Here is a 23,148-nt window from a genome sequence, read left to right on the forward strand (position 1 = left end):
AAAAGAGAGAGAGAGAAAGAGATGGAGAAAAACCACGATAGAGTAGAGTTTATATTTAATGTCATACACTTACAAGTGACATATACACTCAGATCTAAATTAGATTGAGGAAGAAACCCTAATTTTAAAGATAGGCAAAGAAAAAAGACAAAAAATATCTAAGACTAAAAGCTACCAATAATTTCAAAAGTTTTACTAACATACAAGACTTCAAGTCTACTTTTCGCATTAAGAACATTCTAAGTCATGAACAGCCTACTATAAATCCACTCTCCTAAGCAAGATTCATATACAGCGACTTTCAAATCCAATGCCTAAAAGATTAATGCAGGTAATAATGCAGCGAATGAAATAAAAGGCAGCCCAAAAAAAGCATTCAATTTCATTAAACATATAAATACCAATGGCTCAAACATGCTCAGAAAAGAAATTAGACACTCCTGTTTAAAAAACTAAGACACAAATCCTAGGAAAAATCAGACAAAACAATGAAAAAGGTAGAAAAGAACGAATCAGAATGTGTGACAATCTAATGTCACAAGTACAATCTCCATGATCTCGAGCCTGAAAAAGTTCTTTCTAAGCTCCAAAATCGTCCTCTAACCTCTCAATTCGTAAATTTGGTATTTAGGCCTAAAATCTCATATGTTTCACTCTATATATGGAGCCCAAAACGATCCTTAAAAAGAAAATTACGAGGTATCGTACAGACCAAATTGAATTAGGTGGCGGCGTTTTTGTGAAATGAATAGCCTGATGTGAAATATGTAGCATTAAGACACTATAATATATAGAGGCTCGTCTTTTTGGCCAGTTGCAAGAGTGGTGTGTATAGGGGATGAATTATAAACCCCTTTTTCCTTCTCCTTCACTTTTTCTTCGCATATTTGTTTTTTCCCTCATTCTTGTTTCAATTCTCATATACTCTCAATCAAGTAAATTTGATTTTTTGTATTAGCTTCTAAATTTATGATTTCAAGTAAACAGCATCAAAACTAGCGATAATTAATCCTAGAAAATAGCTCATTATGTCGCCATCAAATATCATAACATAGAAACCATAAACCATATATTATATATGGCTCACAGAACAAAAAATTCTAATCAAATGGAGGGAAGTGATTTTGAACTTTGAAAGTTGGAGCTGGGTGGGGGGTCAGTCGATACGAAGATCTTTGACTGCAAAAAAAATGGCCAGTAGAGGGTTCCTTGAAGATACCAAATAGAAAAAGTGAAAGGAGACTTGACAATGTTATTCTGATCTGTTTGAGTGTTTAATGTTTCCAATCCACTGCTAACGCAATGAAATTACTATTAGGTTACTTTTCTACTCGTTTTCTTGAATAAGGAACGTTTCAGTCTTCCTGTATTTGAATCTCAACTCCAAAAGGAATTTTCTTTTTTCCATGAGATGGTCTATCTCCACGTGCTGTCTTGGATACCTTTGTTTGAAATAGATTTGTGCAAAGTATTTGGATATAGCACTCAAGAAAACTATTTATGAAGACAATCCATTTTGATGTCTTTTTAAAGTGCTTCAAGGCCCGTTCTTTCACACCTGTCAAAAGCACTCTTACAAGGTGCTTCTCGTAGCAACTCAAAAATGCTTTTTGACAGCATTGAATTTCTTCTATAATACTTTTAGTACTCCCGAATGCACTCTAAATCTATTAAACAACCAAAGTTTTTTTCTTCTTTACCCAACTTTTGTGCAATGGAGTGTGAGAGCGTTAACGAGCATATTGGATAAGGGTTCTAAACTTTGGGGGGGGGGGGGGGGGGGGGGGGGGGGGGGGGGGGGGGGGGGGGGGGGGAAAATACAATAAAATTGTCCAGTGATTTCTTTGAAGGCAACTGTCTAGTAATTTCTTGTTTTTTTTTCTTGAAATTAATTGAATATCTTCTGTGGATTCTGGCTAGTAAGCAAGAGCCAACAAAATGGCATTGTTATACCTTGAAGAAGGATATTGCACTATTTATATTATAATGTAGATTTGCATTAAAGAACTGAGGCAAGTTATATTAATAGATAATGAAATTCCAAATTCCAAAATAAACAAAAAGCAAATGAATGGAAAATCCAACATGAACATATATGATATTATAAAAGGTGGTGGCTATATTTTCATGTCAAATGACAAGCTCAAAGCTTCCTTTGAATCAGATGGTTAATCCAAATATGAGAAGTTTGCTCTAAAACTAACTTAATTCTAAAAACTAACGTCTATCATAATTACTAGGAGCTTGACAAGCTTTGTCGACTGACAATTGGTGGGTCTGAAATGAGCCTATTCAAGATGAGTGTTTAGCAAAATCCACGAGTTTGGGGCACAAAGCCTCAATAGTGTATCCGTCCCCCAACTAATATGCTTGATGGATCTTTGCATAGGAATCCATAAACTGTTCCCATTCAACAGATTCCCTTTTCGCCACGTCAATGTGATAGCCAAGTAACACTCCCACAACAAAATCTTCACTGGTTCTTAAAAAACCGCCAAAATTTAATACTAAAGTTGAGTCACTCGTCTACTCCTGATCAATATTTCAAATATTAAAAAGAAAAGAAGAAAAGAACCTTGAGTTTTTGCTCAGTAATGAGCAGATATTTGGCTGAATACATGTCTACGTGATAATCTAGCTAGAGTAAGCTTTTCCGCCAACTTAAGCACTGAACTCTTCAGCTGCCGATTGAATCTTGAGGAGACTTCATGTTGGCGCGTTATAGCAAGTGCGTTGCTTCTCGATTATCTGGACTTTTGTTATAACAAAATAAGAATAAGCAGACATCCAATTGGACCTGTGGTTATGCACCCAAAATTTTGCCCTTCCTGTACAATTGCTGAAACATACCAACGAAAGGACATCCCCAAATCAGAGTTTTTAATTTAAACATTTTAAGTGTATGCAATGTTGACAGTGAGTGGTTTAGATTTCCCTATGCACAGCTATCAGAGAATGTGTTCAGTTATATCTGGAATGGGAGGCTCTACTTGTTCTTCTGATGAGTGTTTGATAAACCATAGGCAAGATTCGTTCTGTCCAATATCACAATGTTATAGTGCCTTTGAAACTCCTGGGGCCTTGCAGATTTACGTTTGATTGGTATTGATGTCCCTGTCTTTCACGAGTATCTAACATTATAGTAGTTATTATTGACACAATATCAGAACAATTCATACATCAAGGAGTGAGCTCAGCTCTGTCTGAGATGTTAATGTAATGAAGTAAAGAATCAGAAACTGACTGTTAGAGCAGAGTCGACTCATATAGAGCTGTGGTGGGCATTTGAAATTGGATGAACTTGTGCTAGCTTGAATGCCAAGATGAAAAGGGCTATTACCACCAGGACGAATCGACGAACCTCCTGTTGTCAAAGTTAAGGCTCCATGCCTAAATGCTTGTTCTAATGATCCAGATAAGCAGTCAGGTAATGCAAATTTCGCTTCTCAAGCGTAAGGAAAACTACACATCAGTGAAGAAGAGGTGAAAAAGAACAAACTCAACAGCCAAAAATGTTCCAAAAGTGCAGAAAATCCGATGTTGCTCATAGTAATTCATTCAAAAGACTGCTTGAGTCCTGTTAGATAGTACTAATTGTAAGCATTTTCATGGTAAGATCCCAACCCATTTTGAGTTCATAAAACCATAAACAGAGAAGTCTCTAATAATCTTACCTGACATAAATAATGTTGCAATTGCACTCTGTAATAAACCAGCATAGTTTTACTTATGGATTATACCCAAAAGGTCTATATTCACTCCATTGTTAAGATGATAAATACTATCTAAATTTGTCTTCACTCAATCAGCTTAAGGCGAGTTAAAATTTGAATTTTTACTTCTAAAGTGCTACTACATATTCAACCTACAAAGTAAGCAGAAGTTTAGATGATATAAAAATTAAATTTGTCTTTTGTTCAATCAGGCTCGATGTTTAAAGCCCATGATCCCAATAATCTAAACAAGATTAAACCATCATTAATCTAAAGGGTCAAGTTCCTAAGAAAGGATACAAGATAGCAATTTAGATGCACAATCCTCAGAAAGAACGGAAATGTGAGAAAAATAGGAAAGTTACCTATAAAGTCTATAATAAGACGGCCATCACAAGCCCTCCCAGAAGGATGTCCAAAGAAGGTTTCGCCATTGGGTGGTTGAATCGCATTGAGTGCCGCCGATATTCCTCCTGTGTCTGAATTTGAGTCGCCGAAGTTATACACAGCCGGAAACCCACAACTCCCCGCGGCGGCGCCAAATGACGCCACCGTCCGTCCCACTAAACCCAGAATCAGAAGCACCAAAAGACGGTGGAGCTTCAATGGGTTCATGATTTTCACTGCTTAGTTGTTCAATCATTCAGGAGAGCTAAGTAATTAGGAGGGAATCGTAGCCATCTTGACTAATGGCGTTGTCGTTGATGCCATTGGCTTTGTTAAAATTCTGAGATATATTTGCATTTTGTTTTTCATAATGTCTCTTTAAGATTAGTGTGAACTTCATACATATAAAAAAAAATACCTTCTTCGTCCTTGAGGTTTTAAGGAAAAATCGGTGGTTAATATTTCAAATTAATTATTTTAGTCCCTCAATTTTTTTAGAATGGATTTAAAAGTTTCCTCAACTAATAAATATATTAAATTTAAATATAAAATTAATGAAAAATATGAGATGACTTAAATTTTTTTTTAATATTTCCTGATAAAATTTGCTCACTCCTCTCTCTTCTTTCTCTCACAATAAAATGAATTGAATGTAGCATGTATAAATTAAAGATTTTAAAGATAAAAAATAGTTTTTTTGTTGTGAGAAAAAATAGAGACGAAAACAGAGTAAAAATCAAATGACAAAAGTTAAAGAAAAGCTTCAAATCGTAGCTTTCATGGCTTCTAAAAACCAAATCAATATAAAAGAATGCAATTTTACTGAAAAAAAATACTAAAATCTCAGATGGTTCCTTTTTTCTTCTCTTCTTTGTTCTTTGTAAAGTTTTATCTCTGTGATTTTAGATGTTGAAAAAAGACAAAGTTGCTAGTAATGGCGAAATAACTCTATTAAAAGGTTAAATTCAAAACTCCACATTTGGGAACACTCTTCTTTTAACTAATTGCTGACAAATATGAGAAAGTGAGAAGATGGAAGATGTTAACCTTCTTCTATTTTGAGCGAATGGTAAAAGAGTTATTTATAATAATATTTTTTAGATCTAAATTTAACATGTAATAAATAAGAATTTGTATAGCACTCTCTAATTAAACAACTAATTACAGTTTTCCACTAAATATGGTTTTCTTCTCATGAAAGAAAAATCTCTCTATTTCTCTAAAATGAAGTTTCGATTCAACGAAAACTTAACAAATATTTTTAAAAAAAGTTTAACTTCTATTTGGATCTATGAACTTTGAATTTTGTTCTATTTGGGTCTCTAAACTTTTAAAAAACGATCATTTTAGTCCCTGAATTTTTTAAATGTATTTATTTTGATCCCTGCCATTAAGAATTTGTTAACTCTTTGATGAAATTGCATCTAGCATTAATTGAACGAAACGAAGATGAAATAAAATGTCAACAACCAACACACCAAAATCTTAAACATAAAATAAGTTTTAAGTTTATAGAAAATTGGTTTACCAGCTAACTCAAAATTGAAATCCTATTTTTTTTTTAGCGTGACTAAATTATTTAGCAGTCTATCATCTAAAATATAAGTTATCTCATCATTTTGTTTAAGAGCTAACAAAATTTTAATAGTAGGAACCAAAGTAAACATTCTTTAAAAGTCAAAGGACTAGAATAGATGTTCTTAAAAGTTTATGAACTAAAATAGAACAAGTTTCGAAATTTAGATACTAAAGTAGGATTTAAATATTTTTTAAAAAAAATAAACAAACACCTCTTTCATCATTCCTAACTAAGCATCTTCAAAAGCTACTAGTTCATGAACAAGTGAATGAACGAGCCATGTTCATAAAAAGAGTGAGAGTCCTAGAGATGTCCACGGGGTCGGGGATGCCATTCCCCATCCCGTTGCCGCTCCCCATTTCATTCCCCATCCTCACAAAATTCCCCACGAGGATCGGAATGGGGATTCCCCGCGGGGAATTTGCGGGGATCAAGTTTCCCTTTACTTTTTTTTTCTCCAAAGCCAATTAGTTTAAATCACTAGTGTGACTAAAATTTAATTAAATAATTAAATTTATCCCTAAATGGTTTATTATGGTTAGTTTTATATGATAATTTGAATTTAAAGATAATTACTCAATTTTTTTTGCCTAAAAAAATAATTTTTTTAGTAGAAAGAAATACATATAAATCAAATTATTCACATATATAATCTGAATTTAAATATTTAATTTAAACATATTCATTATATTTTCCAATAAATAATCAAATTTGAAATTTAAATGTAATAACTATATAATAATAATAATAATATAACATTAGATAACTATACTAAATAAATAGGTAAACGTTAATCGGGGTGGGGACGAGGAATGTGGCAGGGCCGGGGATGGGGGTGGGGATGGAGAATGCATTCCCCGTTCCCGTCCCCTATAGCTCATGGGGATTTTTTTTCCCCACTCCCTCCCCCATTCCCTGCCTAATCGGGAAATCCCATCCCGTTCAAGGTGGGTCCCCGCGAGTCCCATCCTCATGGAAAAATTGGACATCTCTAAGTGAGACTATTTGTTTTATTTCCTTCCTCTTGTATGATATTTCATTAGTATTACAAATATGTCGTCAAGTTTAGAAAATAATTAAATATTAAAATGTAAAATAATTTTAGAAAAATAATCTCTCGTCTCCCCGTGCTACCCCACCCCTTCTCTTTCTCCTTCCTCAGCTCCAGTGTCGGCGCTGGGTCCCGGTCGGTTCGGTTTGGGTTCTTTTTATATTTAGATTGAACCGACCCAAACTGTTATGGTTTAATTCGGTTCTCCGATTCGCCCGACCCGCTTAAGTAAGGTTAGTACAATTCGATTTGCCGCTCCCATCTTCATCTCCTTTGCCGCTCCCATCTTCAATTCAAACCTAAAATTCATCCTCTGTTACACATCAAGTTCAGCTTTGCCGTTAGCGTCGATAAGGTTTGGCCGATGTCAACTCTTCAATAGTTACAATCTCGAGTTTAAGGTGAGTATTTTGTGCTATTATTGCTGCTATCAGTTTGGATTTGCTATAATTTCATGGATTTTGTTGTTTGAGTACTTCATCAATTGTTCAGTGAATAATTGGTTTGAATACCTATTTTGTATGTACTTTATTTCTTGTTTATTTTGGGAGAATTCGTCTTTTTACATCTAGGATTTGCTGATTTGATGAGGATGCTATTAGTTGGTTGATTTCGTATATCAGATTTCTGTGCTTTGTGTTGCGTTACTGACGTTAGTGTATTAAGCGATCATAATTAGTGGAGAAGGCTTACTGCTGTTTATGTCATCTCTGGAATCTGAAAATTTTACTAATATGATTGTTAGCAGCAGGGGGAGAGTGAATTGGATTTCGATTTATCTTTGGAAAGTACGAGAAAAACACTAAATTCTTCCAAACTTTAAGAAAATAGAATACTGAAACTAAGCATTGAGTATGGAGGGGATGTAGGAAGGAAAACTTTCAGGTATTTTGAATTGGTTAGAAAATTTAGTCCGGGGAAATGTGGGATTTTGAAACTGAAAGTGTAATGCCCTAGGTAAATTTTTTCATGTTAGATGTTGTGCTCGTATCCTTAATTTAATAGTTAGTGATGCTTTAAAAGATTTGTACATATCTATCATTCAAATTAGGAAATGTTGTGAAGTATATTAGGTCATCTCCTACAAGATTGCAAATATTTAAAGATTTTACTAAAGAAGATAAGATAAGAAAAAATTGTCTTACAATGGATGTTCCAACACGATGGAATTCAACTTTCACTATGTTGGACGGAGTAATTAAGTGTCAAAAGACATTTGAAAGATTAGAGGAGCATGATCCAAGTTATTTTCCAAAGGATGATATGCCTACTATTGAAGATTGGGATAATGCGAAAGTGTTTGTAGAGTTCCTAAAGACTTTTTCAGAGGATAAAGTTTTCAACATCTATGTCAGTGACTTCAAACATATTTTTTCGTGAACTATGTTTGATCCAAGAAATAATTCATGAATACTCATTGTATGAGAATGCATTATTGAGTCCAATGATATTAAGCATGCAGAAAAAAATCAACAAGTATTGGGGCATAATTGCAAGTGAAAAGACCAATTTATTGTTATATGTTGCTAAAGTTCTTGACCCTAGATACAAGTTGACTTATATAAGTTATTGCTTTAATGAATTTTTGGAGGATTTTAATTTATGTATAGATTATTACGTCACCCTTTCTTCTCCGCCACTCGCTAAACCCTTCTTCTTCAATTTCGTGTAAATAAAACTCTAGTGGACACTGGAACATTAGAAGCACGATGGAGTTCTATCAGACCGATTCTCAAGCACTTCTGGTACAGATTCGACGTCAAGAGGTCCTTTTGAAATCGAAAAGAAGGTATATATTTTTCTATAATCGGTTTATGATTCTGTTTGCTTGCTCTACATATCGTTTTAATGACGTGCTGAGGAATCAGAAAAATTGATAATGAAGTTTTGAATTATCGATATTGAACTTTCGACAGCTGATTTTGCTGTTTGAGCGAATTCAGTTTAGTTGATGATTTTTTGTATATCACTATAGTGTTCAGATGACATTTGTTTATTTTAGTCTTTTGGATGATGATGATGCTGCAGTTTCCAATTTTCTGGAAACGGATTTTATAGGGTTACAAAGTGATTTTGGATGAATGGCAAACAAACGGATTTGACTGGAATGATATCTGATCGTCTTTTTTGTAATTTGTAGTTGGAGAGGGTGTTTTAGAATTTTAGTACTCATGGGTGAGTTTGTAAGTAGGCTAGTTTGGAGGAGCTAACTCTGTTGAATGTATGCAGATGGCTACTGGGCCTTCCTACATCTGTGTCTAGACCAAAGTATTCTGATCATTCTGACTTTTTAAATAAACGGTAAGTGAAAATTTGTCTGACTAGTCATATATGTTAAAATTAGTACATTGTTTTCCTTGCTCTAATAATTAAATCGATGTTGTCGTCTTAGAAACTTGCCTGAATCGTTGCTGAGAGAAGATGATGTAAGTTGGATTTTCCACTTTTTCCTTTTCTCAATTACTTCATTTTATACAAATTTGAATGCTGTAGTGGAAAATTAGTTTGGATCCTTCTCTACTTCGGTAGGCTTAAGCCCCGAGCATATGATATTGTTTACGTAATAATCCATCTTTTGAAATTGCAGATCTTACTGTCTGTGTTGTGTCATTTTCAATCTCTATTTTCCAGGTTTTTTATGAGACTGTCAAAACAAGAGTTGAAGAAGCGTTTGGAGTGTTAAATGTTGAAACAAGGCATCTCGGTATTCGAGCCAATCGAATATTAGATACTTGCAAAGTTGGAAAACTCATCATGTCATGTCTCAATGATCTGAGCATCAGGGGACTTTACCTTCTTGCCATAATACTTACTGAAGACTCTGTCCAATTGGAAAAGACTCGTTGGAAGCTGAAAAGAGCCATCAAAGAATTTATTCCAAAAGTTCTAAGAAGGAAGAGTGAAGACTGTCGACAATTGGAAATGGTTAAAGGATTGTCTCAACTTTTCAACGACTCAAAAAATTTTCGAAGAAGATGCTCAGCAACTTTGACATCGAGTTCGTTATCTATCCATGATGCTGTATCACAGGTGCTGTATGGATTAGGAGACCTGCCCACCCAAGTTCTATTAGCTATGCGTCGAAAGCTTGAAGGAGTTCGATTTATGCCTCAGATGAAACGTCACAGGCATGGGTGGGGTCGTGATCGTCTGATTAATCTTCTTACAAAAATTAGTGAGAAGATGCTTTCATCAATTGGTGAAGGAGATGAATTGCAAGAATCACTTGCAAAAGCCATGGCAGTGGCTGATTTATCACACAAACTAGTACCAGGTCGTCATAATTCGTCCTTAATTGAGTTCTATCCCTTCTCACCCCAAATAAAAACCTTGCACAATGAAATAGTAAAAGCTATATGGTTTGTTAGAAGGAAGGGTAACTTTCAGAAGCTCAAACAGTTGAAATCTTTGTTGGATCCTGATGCTAAAGTGTCCCATAGGAATCTAAGACATTCAATTAAGGCGATGTTAATAGACTACCTTTTTGAATGTAGTGATATGGACACTGTGCCGAAATCTCTTTTGAAAGCTTTAGCTTTGGTAAATGCGGATTCTCGAAGTGCAACAGATTCAGTTTTCTCACAAGATGAAATTGAAGAGGATGCTGAATGTGTATTTAGTCTGAGTGCTCAGATGAAACAAGTAGTTTGGGATTTACTACCTAACTGTGACTTTGAACATGACTTTGCTGATGCATATATGGAAGAGTTGGAAGAAAGCGATGATGATTTTGAGGAAATTAATGATGATAGTTGTGATGGCTGGCCTCAAGAAGACAAGGAACCCCAATCTGTTTATGTTGAAGGTATGGGGGAATCAATGCCGGCCAATTTGGATCATTCTTCAGTAGGGAATATCTTGGCCCCTAGTCAGGCATCCTTAAATAATGCAGATGTGGAATCCCTCCAATATTCTACACCTATGCATGTTAAGAGGGAGGGTTCTTTAGATTCTTCTTTTAGTTGCCGTCTTTCATTCATGGAATCCAAAGGTCAACATGATGCATGTAACCTGTCTTCCAACCAACAAGTGGGGAACGAAGGCACACCAAATATTTTGTTGGATAAGAACTCTACTAGTTATACTTCAAAAACAGGCTGTTTAAGTTCTTTCAACATGTCATCTCCAATGCCTCGGATGGAGCCTAGTAAGCCAAGCACGTTTAAGAATCAATATCTTATGGTTCAAGAAGCTTGTGATGAAACTAGCATGATTGCTTATAATTTCATTGGCCGCTTGCTAGAAGAGTTTGCAAGGAGTGAAGGCGTAGAGTTAGATTGGTGTGCTAATTTATATCTGAGTAGCAACTCTTCAATTGAAGAAGACCTTTCTGGTATGTGTTTTCAAATTATAGATGCCTTTGTCTGAAATCTGATTTCAGTCCCTTTCCTACAGTATTTATTATGTATTAAATAAAAATAACCTGTGAAGACCTTTAGTGTAGGTGACAATAGGTTTGAAACACTTGGGTTAGGTTGACCGGTCAAAGAAAAGCATAACTACGTAGTAATTTTTAACTAGAGTTGTTACAAATTGATTTTGATAGAAGATTATATATGTTAGTAACTAAGTTTGTTGGTTTCATTTTGCTTTGTCAGAAGTTGAACAGACTCATATTAAGGCTAAGGGAAATGATTCAGTAATTATTAAAGTTTGTCAGGAGTTAATACCTCCTCTTTCTAAAAGGTATGATGATGTAATGATTTCTGTCTTCGTAAAAAACACGCGATTGTTGGCATGCCACTTTATATATTCTCTTATGTTACTTTCGGCCTAATTTTTAATGTCCGTGACCCAAAAATTTTGCATGAAGACAGACCAGGATTGAAACATATTTGTATTTATGATCTTATTGGCAGTGGAACAAAGAGACTTCAACAGTTGCTGGGATTGTGATTCTCAAGGGTTTTTGTTGGTCTGAGTTAGCCGTTGATTTTTGGGCACTCTGATGATGGCATAGCGACCAGAATTGAATCACTCGAATTCAACCATAAGTGGAATGAAGCAGCTGCTATTGTGTTCGAGGAAGTTCGTATGAGGCATTTTAGCAAAAACTTATGTAAGTAAACGATACGTCTTTTTGTGAATTTAATAGCATTAGCCTTCAGTTGAAGTTTTATCGTTATATGAGCTTGACATCGTGCAAAAATAGGTAGTCATTCTCTCGTTGAATAATTTTTTAATATAAAATAGGATTTGTAACATTCCTTTGTGCTCTAATTTGATTGCCTCATTAGTTGTTCTATACTGGTGGACATGTCTGACAGTAAATTTGAAATCGTTGGAAGTACTTTTGTGTGTTTATAAAAATCACTCCAAAACATGATTTTGATGGTACGAAAATTGTAAAACCAAACATTAAACTGAATTTGAATTGTTCAAGACAAATTTTAGAGTGATTTTATTAAACATGACAAAAGTGATTTTAACCATTTCAACCTTGCTTCCAAGTATTTCCCAAATATATTAAGAAGGGAATGATTTATATATGATATATCACATCTTCATCCTGAGATTAAAAAAACTTCTCTTTGAAACATTTATTAGTTACGAATAGACCACACTAATGCAATGGCTTTCTGGTGCAGGGAAAGTAGAATTGCCAGAGAAGAAAAGGTTTCATGGTTCGGGAAGTTTAACATCCTCTAGAAGAATTATTTCTTCAACTTAATCTTGATCTGGGTTTACTCCAGATACACGGTTTCATCACCGAGACGGGAAGGTTAAAATATAACTTGAAAGAGCAATTAGGTTGAGGACATTTTAGTGTCTTTAAACTGTAATAAGAACACTCTTTTTTCTGCAGAACTTTCAATGGCCTTGGCATTTGATAGATCTCTTTTAAAGTAATAGAGCTTCTAATCGATTCGGTATTCAGTCTTTGACATCCGTCGGATGTAAGTTCTTCTGGTTGTGTTGATGGTGAAAGCTAGATAAAAATGTGGTACAAAACAGCTGAAGTAAAGAAGGGTAGCAGATGGCAGTAAGAACTGGCTTTCCATTTTTAGAGAGCATGAGCACAATAAATGGAGGGGGAATATTAATTGGTTACTATTATTATTGTTGCTTTTTTTTTTTCCTTATTTGATTCTATGTAAGTTGAACGTTTATGAACATTCTGATTGTAATTACTGCTTATTTTCCATTAATTACACATTTTTAATGTATTTATTCAAAATCTATGCGATGAAGATTCTTTTTTGTGTGTAGTTTAGTTGCCATGAAAATGTATAATAAAGAAACGTCTTTGATACCAGTGACTATTCGTCATTCTGTTGTTACAGTCTATTATGGATAGATTACACACATTTTGATTGAAGGTTTATGAGTGATTGGTTTATGAAGGATAGACTATTACTAATATCTATTAAGATTGAAGTCTATCAATGATAGTTATCTAAAATCACTAATATAATTCAACAAGGATGTGTGTAATCTGAAAGACTGAAAAATAAAATTGAAATGGGACAAAAGAAAAATCACTGACATCAAATCTTTGAACTTTTAGTTTCATCAAATTGGATTTTAAACTAAGAAAAATGTTACAATCTTAACCATAAACTTTCAGAAATGTTACAATTTTAACTATGTAATAAGATTTCGTTCAAAATACCATTAAAAAAGTAGTCTTACTTATTCAATTAATTATAAAAAGACTAGTTGCATAAATAGAATTTAAGCCCAAAATAATAGAATATGTAATACAAAGATAAAATAATTGCATATATAGATCAAAAAAATGGTAAAAGACTAAAAAACCCATGCCTAGCCACCATTTTTTTCGCTTCTTCCCGGTTTTCTCAAATTAAAAGCTATCACTGATAACAGCTATCAGTGATGACCACTGATAGATTCTATCAGCTGCTATCGTTGATAGCTTCTATCAATTGCTATCGATGATAGTTGCTATCAGCGATAGCTTTCAATTTTAGAAAAATTAATACAATCTTGAAATATTAACTTTTAATTTGTTATCAATTATTATTAGCTATCATTGATTCACTTTCATCATTGGAATCAACGTTGAAATATTACTACTTAAGGTTATCAGTGGCTATCAATGATAGATTTTATAATAGTGGTCAACTTTGAAAGAAGACCAACAACTTTGATTACCATAGTAATTATCACTAATAATCTTTTATTGTGGCTATCATGATAGCAACTATCAGTCATTGTCACTGATAGACTTTCATCAATTAGAATCACCCTTGAAATATTAACACTTAAGACTATTAATGATAGATTTCTATAATTGGTTATCACCTTTGAAAGAAACTCGATATATAGATATCACTTAAGTTTTATCACCGATATCACTAACATCACTCATATTGTGGTTGTCAGTGATAGCTTCTTTCACTGATAAACATCACTAATAAGATGCTATCAACGATCTCACTGATATCATATGCTATCAGTGATAGTTTTCTATCACCGATAACGTGCTATCAGTGGTAGCTTCTATCACTGATAACGTGTTATCGAATAATTTCTATCATCGATAACATGCTATTAGTATAGCTCCTATCATTGGTAACATGCTATTAGTAGTAGCTTCTATCAATCATAACCACTGAACACCTTTTTGCCCCTTTATTGTCCTTTCCAAACATTTATAAGTATCTTTTCTTTTCGATGATAGCTTCTATCACTGATAAACATTCTATTAGTGATAACTTCTAGGCATTCCACTTACATTTTAGTTCGAGATTCAACTTTATTAATTAAATTCACTAAGTTGGCTATCAATGATAGATTTCTACAAGTGGCTATTAACTACGAAAATATAATCAAGATTAAGCTATCAATGATAGACTTTCAATTTGCTATTTATAATTTATTATTTGTTATAATAATCAAACTTGATGATTGGCTTGTTGGTGTTAAGTCACTTATGAATTGATACTTTCAAGTCATGCGTATGGAATCCAACCCTCATAATTCTTGTGAAAAAAAGGGGAAGAAAAAAATTCAAAATAAAGGAAAGAAAAATTTTAAAAATAAGAGAAAGAGAAGAAGCAAAAAACTGAAGAAAAAGAAAGAAAATTAAATAGAAAAGGAAGCAAAAATTGGAAAACGAAAGCAAAACTAAAAAAGAAAAAAGAAAGAGAAAGAGAAGAAGCAAAAAATCGAAGAAAGACCAGAAAATAAAATAATAAAAAAAAGATAAGGGAAGAAGAAAAATCGGAGAAATGGAAGAAAATAAAATTAAAAAAAAGGAATAAGTAAGAGCTGAAAGAAAGAAAAAAAAAAAAAAGGAATATCAAAACTGAAGAAAGAAAAGAAAATTAAAAAAAAAAAAAAAAAAGGAAATGAAAGAAAATTAAAAAATAAAAGAGAAGGGAGGACGAAATTGAAAATTAAAAAAAAAAAAATCAAAGATTGATAAGTAAACTCATCCATATTTGTAAATATTTTAAAAATGTAATATATTTTTAGATTTTTTTCTCTTATTCTACTATGCATTACAAATATCCTATTTCTTTGGGTGGGCTAAAATTAGTCAATTAGTGAAAATTATATGTGGGATAAAAATTGAAACATTTGCTAAAATTTAAGGTCTAATTTGATAAAATCAAATGTTTAAACTGAAAATCAATAAAACTTTATAGATTTCGGAGGCCGAAATTGAGTTTAATAAAAAATGTAGAGGGAATGAGTTCAATCAATAATAACTACTTATATAGAATTTAATATTTTACGAGTTTTCTTGACATCTAAATACTATAAAATCAAGTAGATTACAATGTGGGATTAATTGAGGTTCACGTAAACTAACTGAAAAATTGTCAGAAATAACCTTTTTAAGTTTTCCCATTACAAAACTAGCACTCTTTTTGAAAACTCGTTCAAATAGTTTTTATCGGTCCATCTCGAGCGAGATCGATCCCTTGCTTAGAAGACCCTACTTAACTGACATCCTTAGGCTTAGAAAACCCTGGAAATACATACACAACATTCAATGTACTAATACAACTTAGAACAACTTCAACAACACTAGGGTTCAACATATAACATATTTATAGATACAAAGTCTAGTGGGTCCCAACACTCCACCAGTCTCTAACATGAATAACACATATGTACAGACACTCACAAAGTAAACACCTAAAACTTTTCTTCAACTTAGAGCCTTGGCTGGAGTCCTTGAGTGACAGAGCAGCATGGCAGCTAACTTCTAGGGAGATGAACACTACCTGGAGAAAAGGAAAACATTTGAAACGAGTGAACTACTAGCCCAATGAGTGCCTAATAAAACATAAACATCATGCTTTATACTGAAAATTTCCAAGCAAATTCATACTTAATACTTTTAAACATAAAATCTCTGAAAACATATATAGTCATAATCCTTAGTTGAGAGAACCCTTTGCTCAATCCCTCAATATCAATCTTTAGTTGGTGTGGAGTATTCTCAACACCACCAACGTCTACTCTACCTACGTGCACATGGTAATAACTAAGTACTGTCATACCTTAGGTACTACTGCCTAGATACCTTCTCAAAGTCCTTCAGTATCGAGTTTATCATAATCAACATACATACTTATTCACTGAAACATGGATACTTGAAGCATGGATAACATAAACATATGCTTTAATTTCTTTATCATATCATCATGAACTTCTAACATATGCTTAGTAATCATAAGGTATATAAATACTTGGAACATGCTTTCCTAAACTTCTTTTAACTAAGCATGAGTTAATAGGCTCTTTGAAAACTAGTTTGCTTGGAAACTATCTTAAAAATTCTTTTAAATAAAGCAAGCATGAGTCTAAACTTTTAAGTAAAACATTTATTACTAAAACAATTGGAAAACACTTAGTTTTGTCACTCATAGTCTTGGGTGCTTCTCCTAGGGTTGATAAGCATTTTCTATTGGCGTTAACCCTGTGGAAATGATAAACATGTTTAACCAATACCATTAGTCCTCTTGTGAGACTAACTCACCTAAATCAGCTCAACGTTTAACTTAAAACATCACCTTTCACCTCAACACATACCTTCTCTATGCGTTTAACACTTAGGAAAATTCTTGGTTGTTAAGGCTAAACCATGCAACCAACAAGCATCACCCATGTGCAAGTACATGCCTATGCGCCCACTCAGCCACGTGCCCTTTTTCACTCCGCACAGCCCTTGTGTTCAGCGCAGCCTTACACTCAACTTAACCCTTCGCACGCACTTGCAGCCTGCCCGTATTGAGCTGCCTACTTGATCAACTGTTGCAGCTGCTTGCTTATTCAAACCAAAATTCCAAATTCAATTTTGAGCTCGAATAACTTATTTTTTAGATCTTATCTTGGAAAATTTCCTTCTATAAACTTGCTTAAAAATGCCTTAACTTGCTTACCTTAAAATTTGAGTTCTAAATTCCATGTGATCTGGTCGAAATTCTTCAATCTCTAGCTCTAGCCTAGAATCACCTGAGAGCCTGACCTTCTTGAAGAATTCTTCAGATTTCAACTCGAATCTCTAAGAATTTTCTTCTGGCAGCCCAGGAGCATCAACTACACTTATCACTCGTTAAAATGGCTTTGAAATCACTCTTTTAACACGAGTAGTTTGGCCAAACCGAGTTCATGAAGTGAGGCTTGCTTTATATACTAAGAACTGCATGTCCTCCTTTTAACCTTAGGCTGCCAACTCGCCCATTAAGTGGGTTTAATTTCCTAATGTTGACAGCTGACCCACTTAGGTCGGTGATTAAGCTGATAACTCCCTTTAATCACCAGCGCAAGGCCCATCATACTCTTACCAACATAACTTCACTTGGATACATGTCTCAACACCTCTTGTGCCCATCGCCTTATCTAAGGTCATCGCATGGCTTCTTTGCACGCAACCCTTCACCTAGCCAACGCATGCCACATCCACAATGCCTAAGGCCATCTTGCCCCTTGCCGCATGTGTTCATGTCCTTCTAACCTCAACATGAGGTTTGACTAGCGCATTGCCCATGCTTCAATGCATGGTCTAACTCTCGGTCACACTTAGCCATATAGCTAGCGCCTTTCTTCACACCTTTACCGCTCAACTAACCTCAAGATGCTTAGACTGCCGCACACCTCAACAAGACCTTTAACGCATCAATGCCTCCATACTTAGCCAAATTTTCCTTATTAAGTGCCTACATACCTTACTACCCGAGAGTTTCATTCTCAAAACTTAGAACATTTTCTCTTTCTTTAATCGTCCTCAAGCTTCTTCCCTACAACATAATATTAACTTACACTTAATCTTACTTATCATACTAATTAATACACTTAAGTAGGAAAAAAAGGGTTCGGGATTTACACAGAAAAAAATTGATTTTGATCAAATTCAACATGCCGCTAACTTGCATCATGGCTTGATACCTAAAACCATCATAAGAGAGTGGCGAATATTCAAGGTGGAAAAAATCCATTTAGTATGTCTCTTTTAATTTAAATTGATTTAATTTTTTTTCAAATTTTTGAAATCCAATTTCAAAATTTAAAAAGAAAAACAATTTTATAAAATATTAATTCAAAATTAATATTATATAAAATTCATTATTTTTTTAAAAAAAATCCATAATTAATTTTGTATAAAATTAATTCTTAAAAATTAATTAAAATAATTTAATATCAAATATTAAATTAATTGAACACATCAATTCTAAACATGAATCCCTATTCATGTATATAATATTTAAATCACATTTAAATATTTTTCTAATTCTCTAATTACGTAGAATATGATAAGTAAACATATAATTAATAATTCTCTTAATTTAAATTTGAATGTTTCAAATTTTCTCATCATACAATTCTAAGGTTTAGTCTATTTGTGAGCTAGTAGGGACCTAATGGACCTACAGGTCATGAGCTCCAAAGATCCGAAATTAATTTGATAAACTCTTTAAACCGAATCAATCAACATTCGTTAACTACTAAGTAACTCCAATAAAGCCCAGTAGCTGCACTCTCTGAAGGAACTGTAAAACTAGAGGACCTGTGAGCAGAAGCGGACCGTTCCAAACTCCGTTGTGAAAGAACACGTGAAAGAACACATACATTAATAGTCATACAGAAACGATTATGCATAATAGATAAATTACAACATGCTTCTTAAAAAAATAAAAGGGATTGAGTGACAATACTTTTGAAGAACTCTTTCTTCACGTATTTTCCTCGATCGTTCAGCAACGCAACAATCAACTCGAACGCAACGAGCAATTGGAAAATCCTTGATCACCAACGAGTAAAACTCGATCCTCGAACAGAACAAGACACCATCACAAGGTTACCTTGGTATTCTCAGCGTGAGAATCTAGAAGTTGTGGGCTCTGTATGATTTTGGATAGAGGGAATGAGGAAATAAATGATCGAGTATCAGGCAGCACTATCGTGTAGAAGAAGAAAGTCTATCGCATAGACTCGACACTCAATCGTGTGGTAAACAAGTACTATCGTATAGTAGACTCAGCGCCTATCGTTTAGTCTCTTGAAAGTTATCTGATAACTTATTTCGTGTGTCATCGAATGAAAATGAAAAACCATTTTTCTTCTTTATCCCACTTAGCCATAAAATCGTCATAAAACCACCCACTAAGGTAGTTATTTAGAAAAAGAAATATATATTATCATATAATTAATAAATTATAAATAAATACAATAACTACCTTATCATATTATATTTATAACCTATAGTTTTAAAATTGCATCATATGCAACACATAAACCATAGTTCTTTTTCTCTTTTTATGGCATTTAATATAAATCATATTTATATTAATTCCTCCAATCGAATAATGTATCAAATATATTATATCAATTATATCATATATAATTGAATTAATTTAATTATATCATATATAATCAAATTCCCCCTTGTTAATTTGAACATTTCAAACTAACCCAAAAACTGATTCTCAACTTGAATCCATTAAGCTACAAAGGGGACCTTATGGACTTGTAGTTTGAAGCTCAAACGGTATGTGAATAATTGACTAAACTCTTTAATCACGATATCCACCACCCGTTAACTGTCGAGCAGTCCACTAAAGACTAATAGTTGCACTCTTCGCACTACAGATATATTTCTGTGTCCATTGGATATAACCAATCAACAGTACGATGACCCTTCACAAATCGCTTGTAAGTACAGCTAGACCAAATTACCATTTTGCCCCTATAGTTACATCTAACTCCTTAAATACCACTAATTTCTCTAATGAACAATAAATCATAGTCCCACTATAAACTTCAATAGAGTTAGCAACACTTATTTCCTCTTCCTGGAGTTTAACTTGGGAACTGACACTACTGGTTTTGTCATCCATCCCTCTATGCTTGAAAAGTAAGAACTGATGTTAAAAAAAATCTTGCAATGAGTCATGATCTCACGTGCAATGATTATGTTCTCAACCTTTCTGGCCAAAACATCAGGTATGCTAGCCAATATGTGAAGTCGAGCCAATGAATTAGCCTTTATCCACATCTCATATGCATTGCAAACACTTCGCGGTGCATCAATGGTCAGGACTTGAGGACATTTCTCAACCATGACAAATTCGAGGTCATTTACCACGAAATATGTTTTACAAGACTCTTTCCACTGTATGTAATTGGTCAAATTAGAGGCATTACAAGAAAATACAAATATGTTGCTGAAAACAAAAAAACACATTGACCGAGAGATTGTAGCCTAGTCGGCCACAAATTTGTCCATGTGTTTGAATACGTATATTATCTTTTGGATTTAAGTAAGAAAATAAAGAGATTGTGAGGATGAAAATGACGTTAGGTTTTAAGCAAATACCCATTGAAAAACATACAACATCCAATAAGGTTTAGCAAAACTAACATGACCCCATGTGACATCTAATTTCGCAATGACGCTTCAAAGGTTTAGGACAAAAGCCGTTGAAAGGAGGTCAATTATCCCTCCTCTAAATTGAGAAATTCTCAACTAGTCATTAATACCAGAATAACTCTTGCTCCTATAACGACTAGCCATCATTGATTTGGTCAAGAAATCATTAACTTACTTAACAATCTCCCGTAAGTGTGACCCACCATTTTAGGCCCTAGAGGTCTGCCCCAAGCAACCAATCCGAAGTGAAAAATATGATTAGGGTAAAACCTAAAGCGACCCTATCCATTTCTGGAGTTCACCTTGATCTTGACCAACTACACAAAACCCATCCGAAGGGGGACGCTCCAAGGGCGCCACGAAGGAGTACAAAATGATCTCACGATGCGAACCAATGACAGAGACTGTAGGACGTATTGACACACACCCTTCACCCACTTACTATAAACACTCTCTTCGTTCACCTTGACATCAACTCATGCAAACACCATCCAAAGAGGGATGCTCCCAGGGCACCACGAGGCCAAGCATGAATCTCACGACGTGAACATTCAAGGAGAAACGTGAGTGGAATCATTGACATATCAGATACATCTCTTCCTCCCACTAAGTATTTTATAACCTAGAGTTTAGTTTACTTAAAAAAAACACGGTTAAGAATTTTAACTAAGTGACTTTTTAGGTTTGCCCAAGAGTAACTTTTACCTTGGATAGGTGAACAACTTTTGATCATCATCCATTAAACTCTTTAACGGAGTCTTTGACCAACTGCCGCATGCTTGTGAAAAATCTATCTAATTCACCTTTCCAGGTAGGTTCCCAGGTAGGGATGTTTCGTTTCCGTCAGCTTAAGTACCCCAGCCTAGACAGAACCCGCCTTAGACAAAAGGTCCCTTATAGATAGATTTAATACCATTTTAATCTTTTATGTCAATCAATTTAATCCTATTAAATTGATTTAAAAAGATTAAACTAGGTTACTAATCCTATTAGAACCTTTGAACTTAGGTCTATCTCAATCCAATTTTAAAACCCTTTTAAAAAACATGAGTTCACTCTAAGTCCGCATGCAACTTTTTCTTATTGATTTTAGTTCAAATTTCTATTATAACGCTTATAACAAAAATAACCAAAACCATTCATAACGCAAAGCAAACACATACAAGGCATTCATAATGCTTATAAACAGCCTAAGTGTCATGCTCCATGCATTGTTCATTCATTGCTACCTTTTTATTTTATACAAACAAGCAACGAACCAAGCAAAACATGTTTCCATTCACCCTTATATTATAACGTTTATAATATAAAGATGATGCATGAATATGCTTACTGCATGCACAAATATAACTTTTATATTTCATGATGCATGCACATACTTTCATGTAATTTCTTCATGCCATATTAACTTATAATACATGATGCATGAATAATTGCACAACCTAAGATGGGTTTCAAAACTATATGTCAAACATTTTGTCATATAAACCACATACATCTCATGTATAATAAACAAAAGTAGATGAACTGGGAAAAATTGCCTCAAAATTTTTAAAACTACAAGGTAACTATTACAAAAAAAAAAAAAAAAGAAGTCTCCAATTCAAACAGGAGAACCGGGTCTTGAATCATCCGGTTGAAGCTTGCGTTTCCACTGATTGTGTACCAAAACTTCTCCGCTATCGTCTACACGAAAGAGTAAATGCTTTACTCAATCGTTTACTTATGATTCCAGAGCTAAGCGATTGTTTAGCAACGATCGTGTACCTTTTACTACGCGATGAAGCACAAGGTACGCGATCGTGCAGCGCACTCCATAACGCAAGCCTTATACGATCGTCTAAACAACAACGATGCTGTCAATTAAACCTGTCTCTGATACAAATTGAAGAAAATCAGACATGAAGATTTCCATGAGCAGTGGAATGATCGTTCCAAATTACATTCGTATTTGAACATAAACAATTACAACCACGAAACGGAAACATATAGGCTATGCACAAAACGAAATTACAGCATGCTTTACTAAGATCAAGGGAAGAATTGCACATATCTTTGAAGACTCATCTTCAACACCCTTGATCACGAACGCTCATTCACAACAAGACAGCAAACCCGAACGCTTAAACACTATGACTACAACATAGCATGATCACAACAATCACGAACACAACGATCTCTAAGATCACGAACACAACAACCACCACATGAATACTGCGTACACAGCGAATGGTCTCCAAAAACCTTGACTATGTCGAGTTAAGTACGACACCACCACAATGGCTACCTTGGTATTCTCGGTGTGAGAATCCAAAAGTGTGGGCTCTGTGTGGATTTGGTTAGAGGACGAGACTGAAGGAAGAAAAATCGTGTAAACGATTGAGCAAGTGGGAGATGACAAGGTCTATCATATAAACAATGCCCAATCATTTAACAAACGTTATCCGATCGTTTAGTAAAAGCTTTGCGATCGTTTAGCTAATCGGCCAGCTGAGTGACTATCGTGCAGTGTCACTCCACGATCATCTAGTCTCTCTTCAACTATCGTTTAATGAATCTCATTCACTTG

General features: G+C 34.2%; 1 protein-coding gene and 1 pseudogene across 5 annotated transcripts; one reads left to right on the forward strand and one right to left on the reverse strand.

The window, feature by feature from the left end:
* LOC120079874 overlaps positions 1–23,148 on the reverse strand; it is a 74,748-nt pseudogene that overhangs the window by 867 nt on the left and 50,733 nt on the right.
* LOC120079870 lies at positions 6,978–12,939 on the forward strand. Of its 5 annotated transcripts, XM_039034318.1 has the most exons (9): positions 6,978–7,131; positions 8,415–8,519; positions 8,960–9,031; positions 9,123–9,156; positions 9,362–11,063; positions 11,329–11,416; positions 11,590–11,789; positions 12,319–12,452; positions 12,537–12,939. In XM_039034318.1, the coding sequence occupies exons 2-7, from the start codon at positions 8,440–8,442 to the stop codon at positions 11,624–11,626; spliced, it is 2,013 nt and encodes a 670-aa protein (XP_038890246.1). In that variant the 5' UTR covers positions 6,978–7,131; positions 8,415–8,439; the 3' UTR covers positions 11,627–11,789; positions 12,319–12,452; positions 12,537–12,939. The 5 variants fall into 5 exon arrangements, with proteins under 5 accessions (XP_038890246.1, XP_038890245.1, XP_038890247.1 ...); XM_039034317.1 differs by having other exon boundaries at positions 12,319–12,939; XM_039034319.1 differs by having other exon boundaries at positions 11,332–11,416; positions 12,319–12,939.

This window comes from Benincasa hispida, chromosome 6, assembly GCF_009727055.1.
Source record: "Benincasa hispida cultivar B227 chromosome 6, ASM972705v1, whole genome shotgun sequence".
In the NCBI taxonomy this organism is placed as follows: domain Eukaryota; kingdom Viridiplantae; phylum Streptophyta; class Magnoliopsida; order Cucurbitales; family Cucurbitaceae; genus Benincasa; species Benincasa hispida.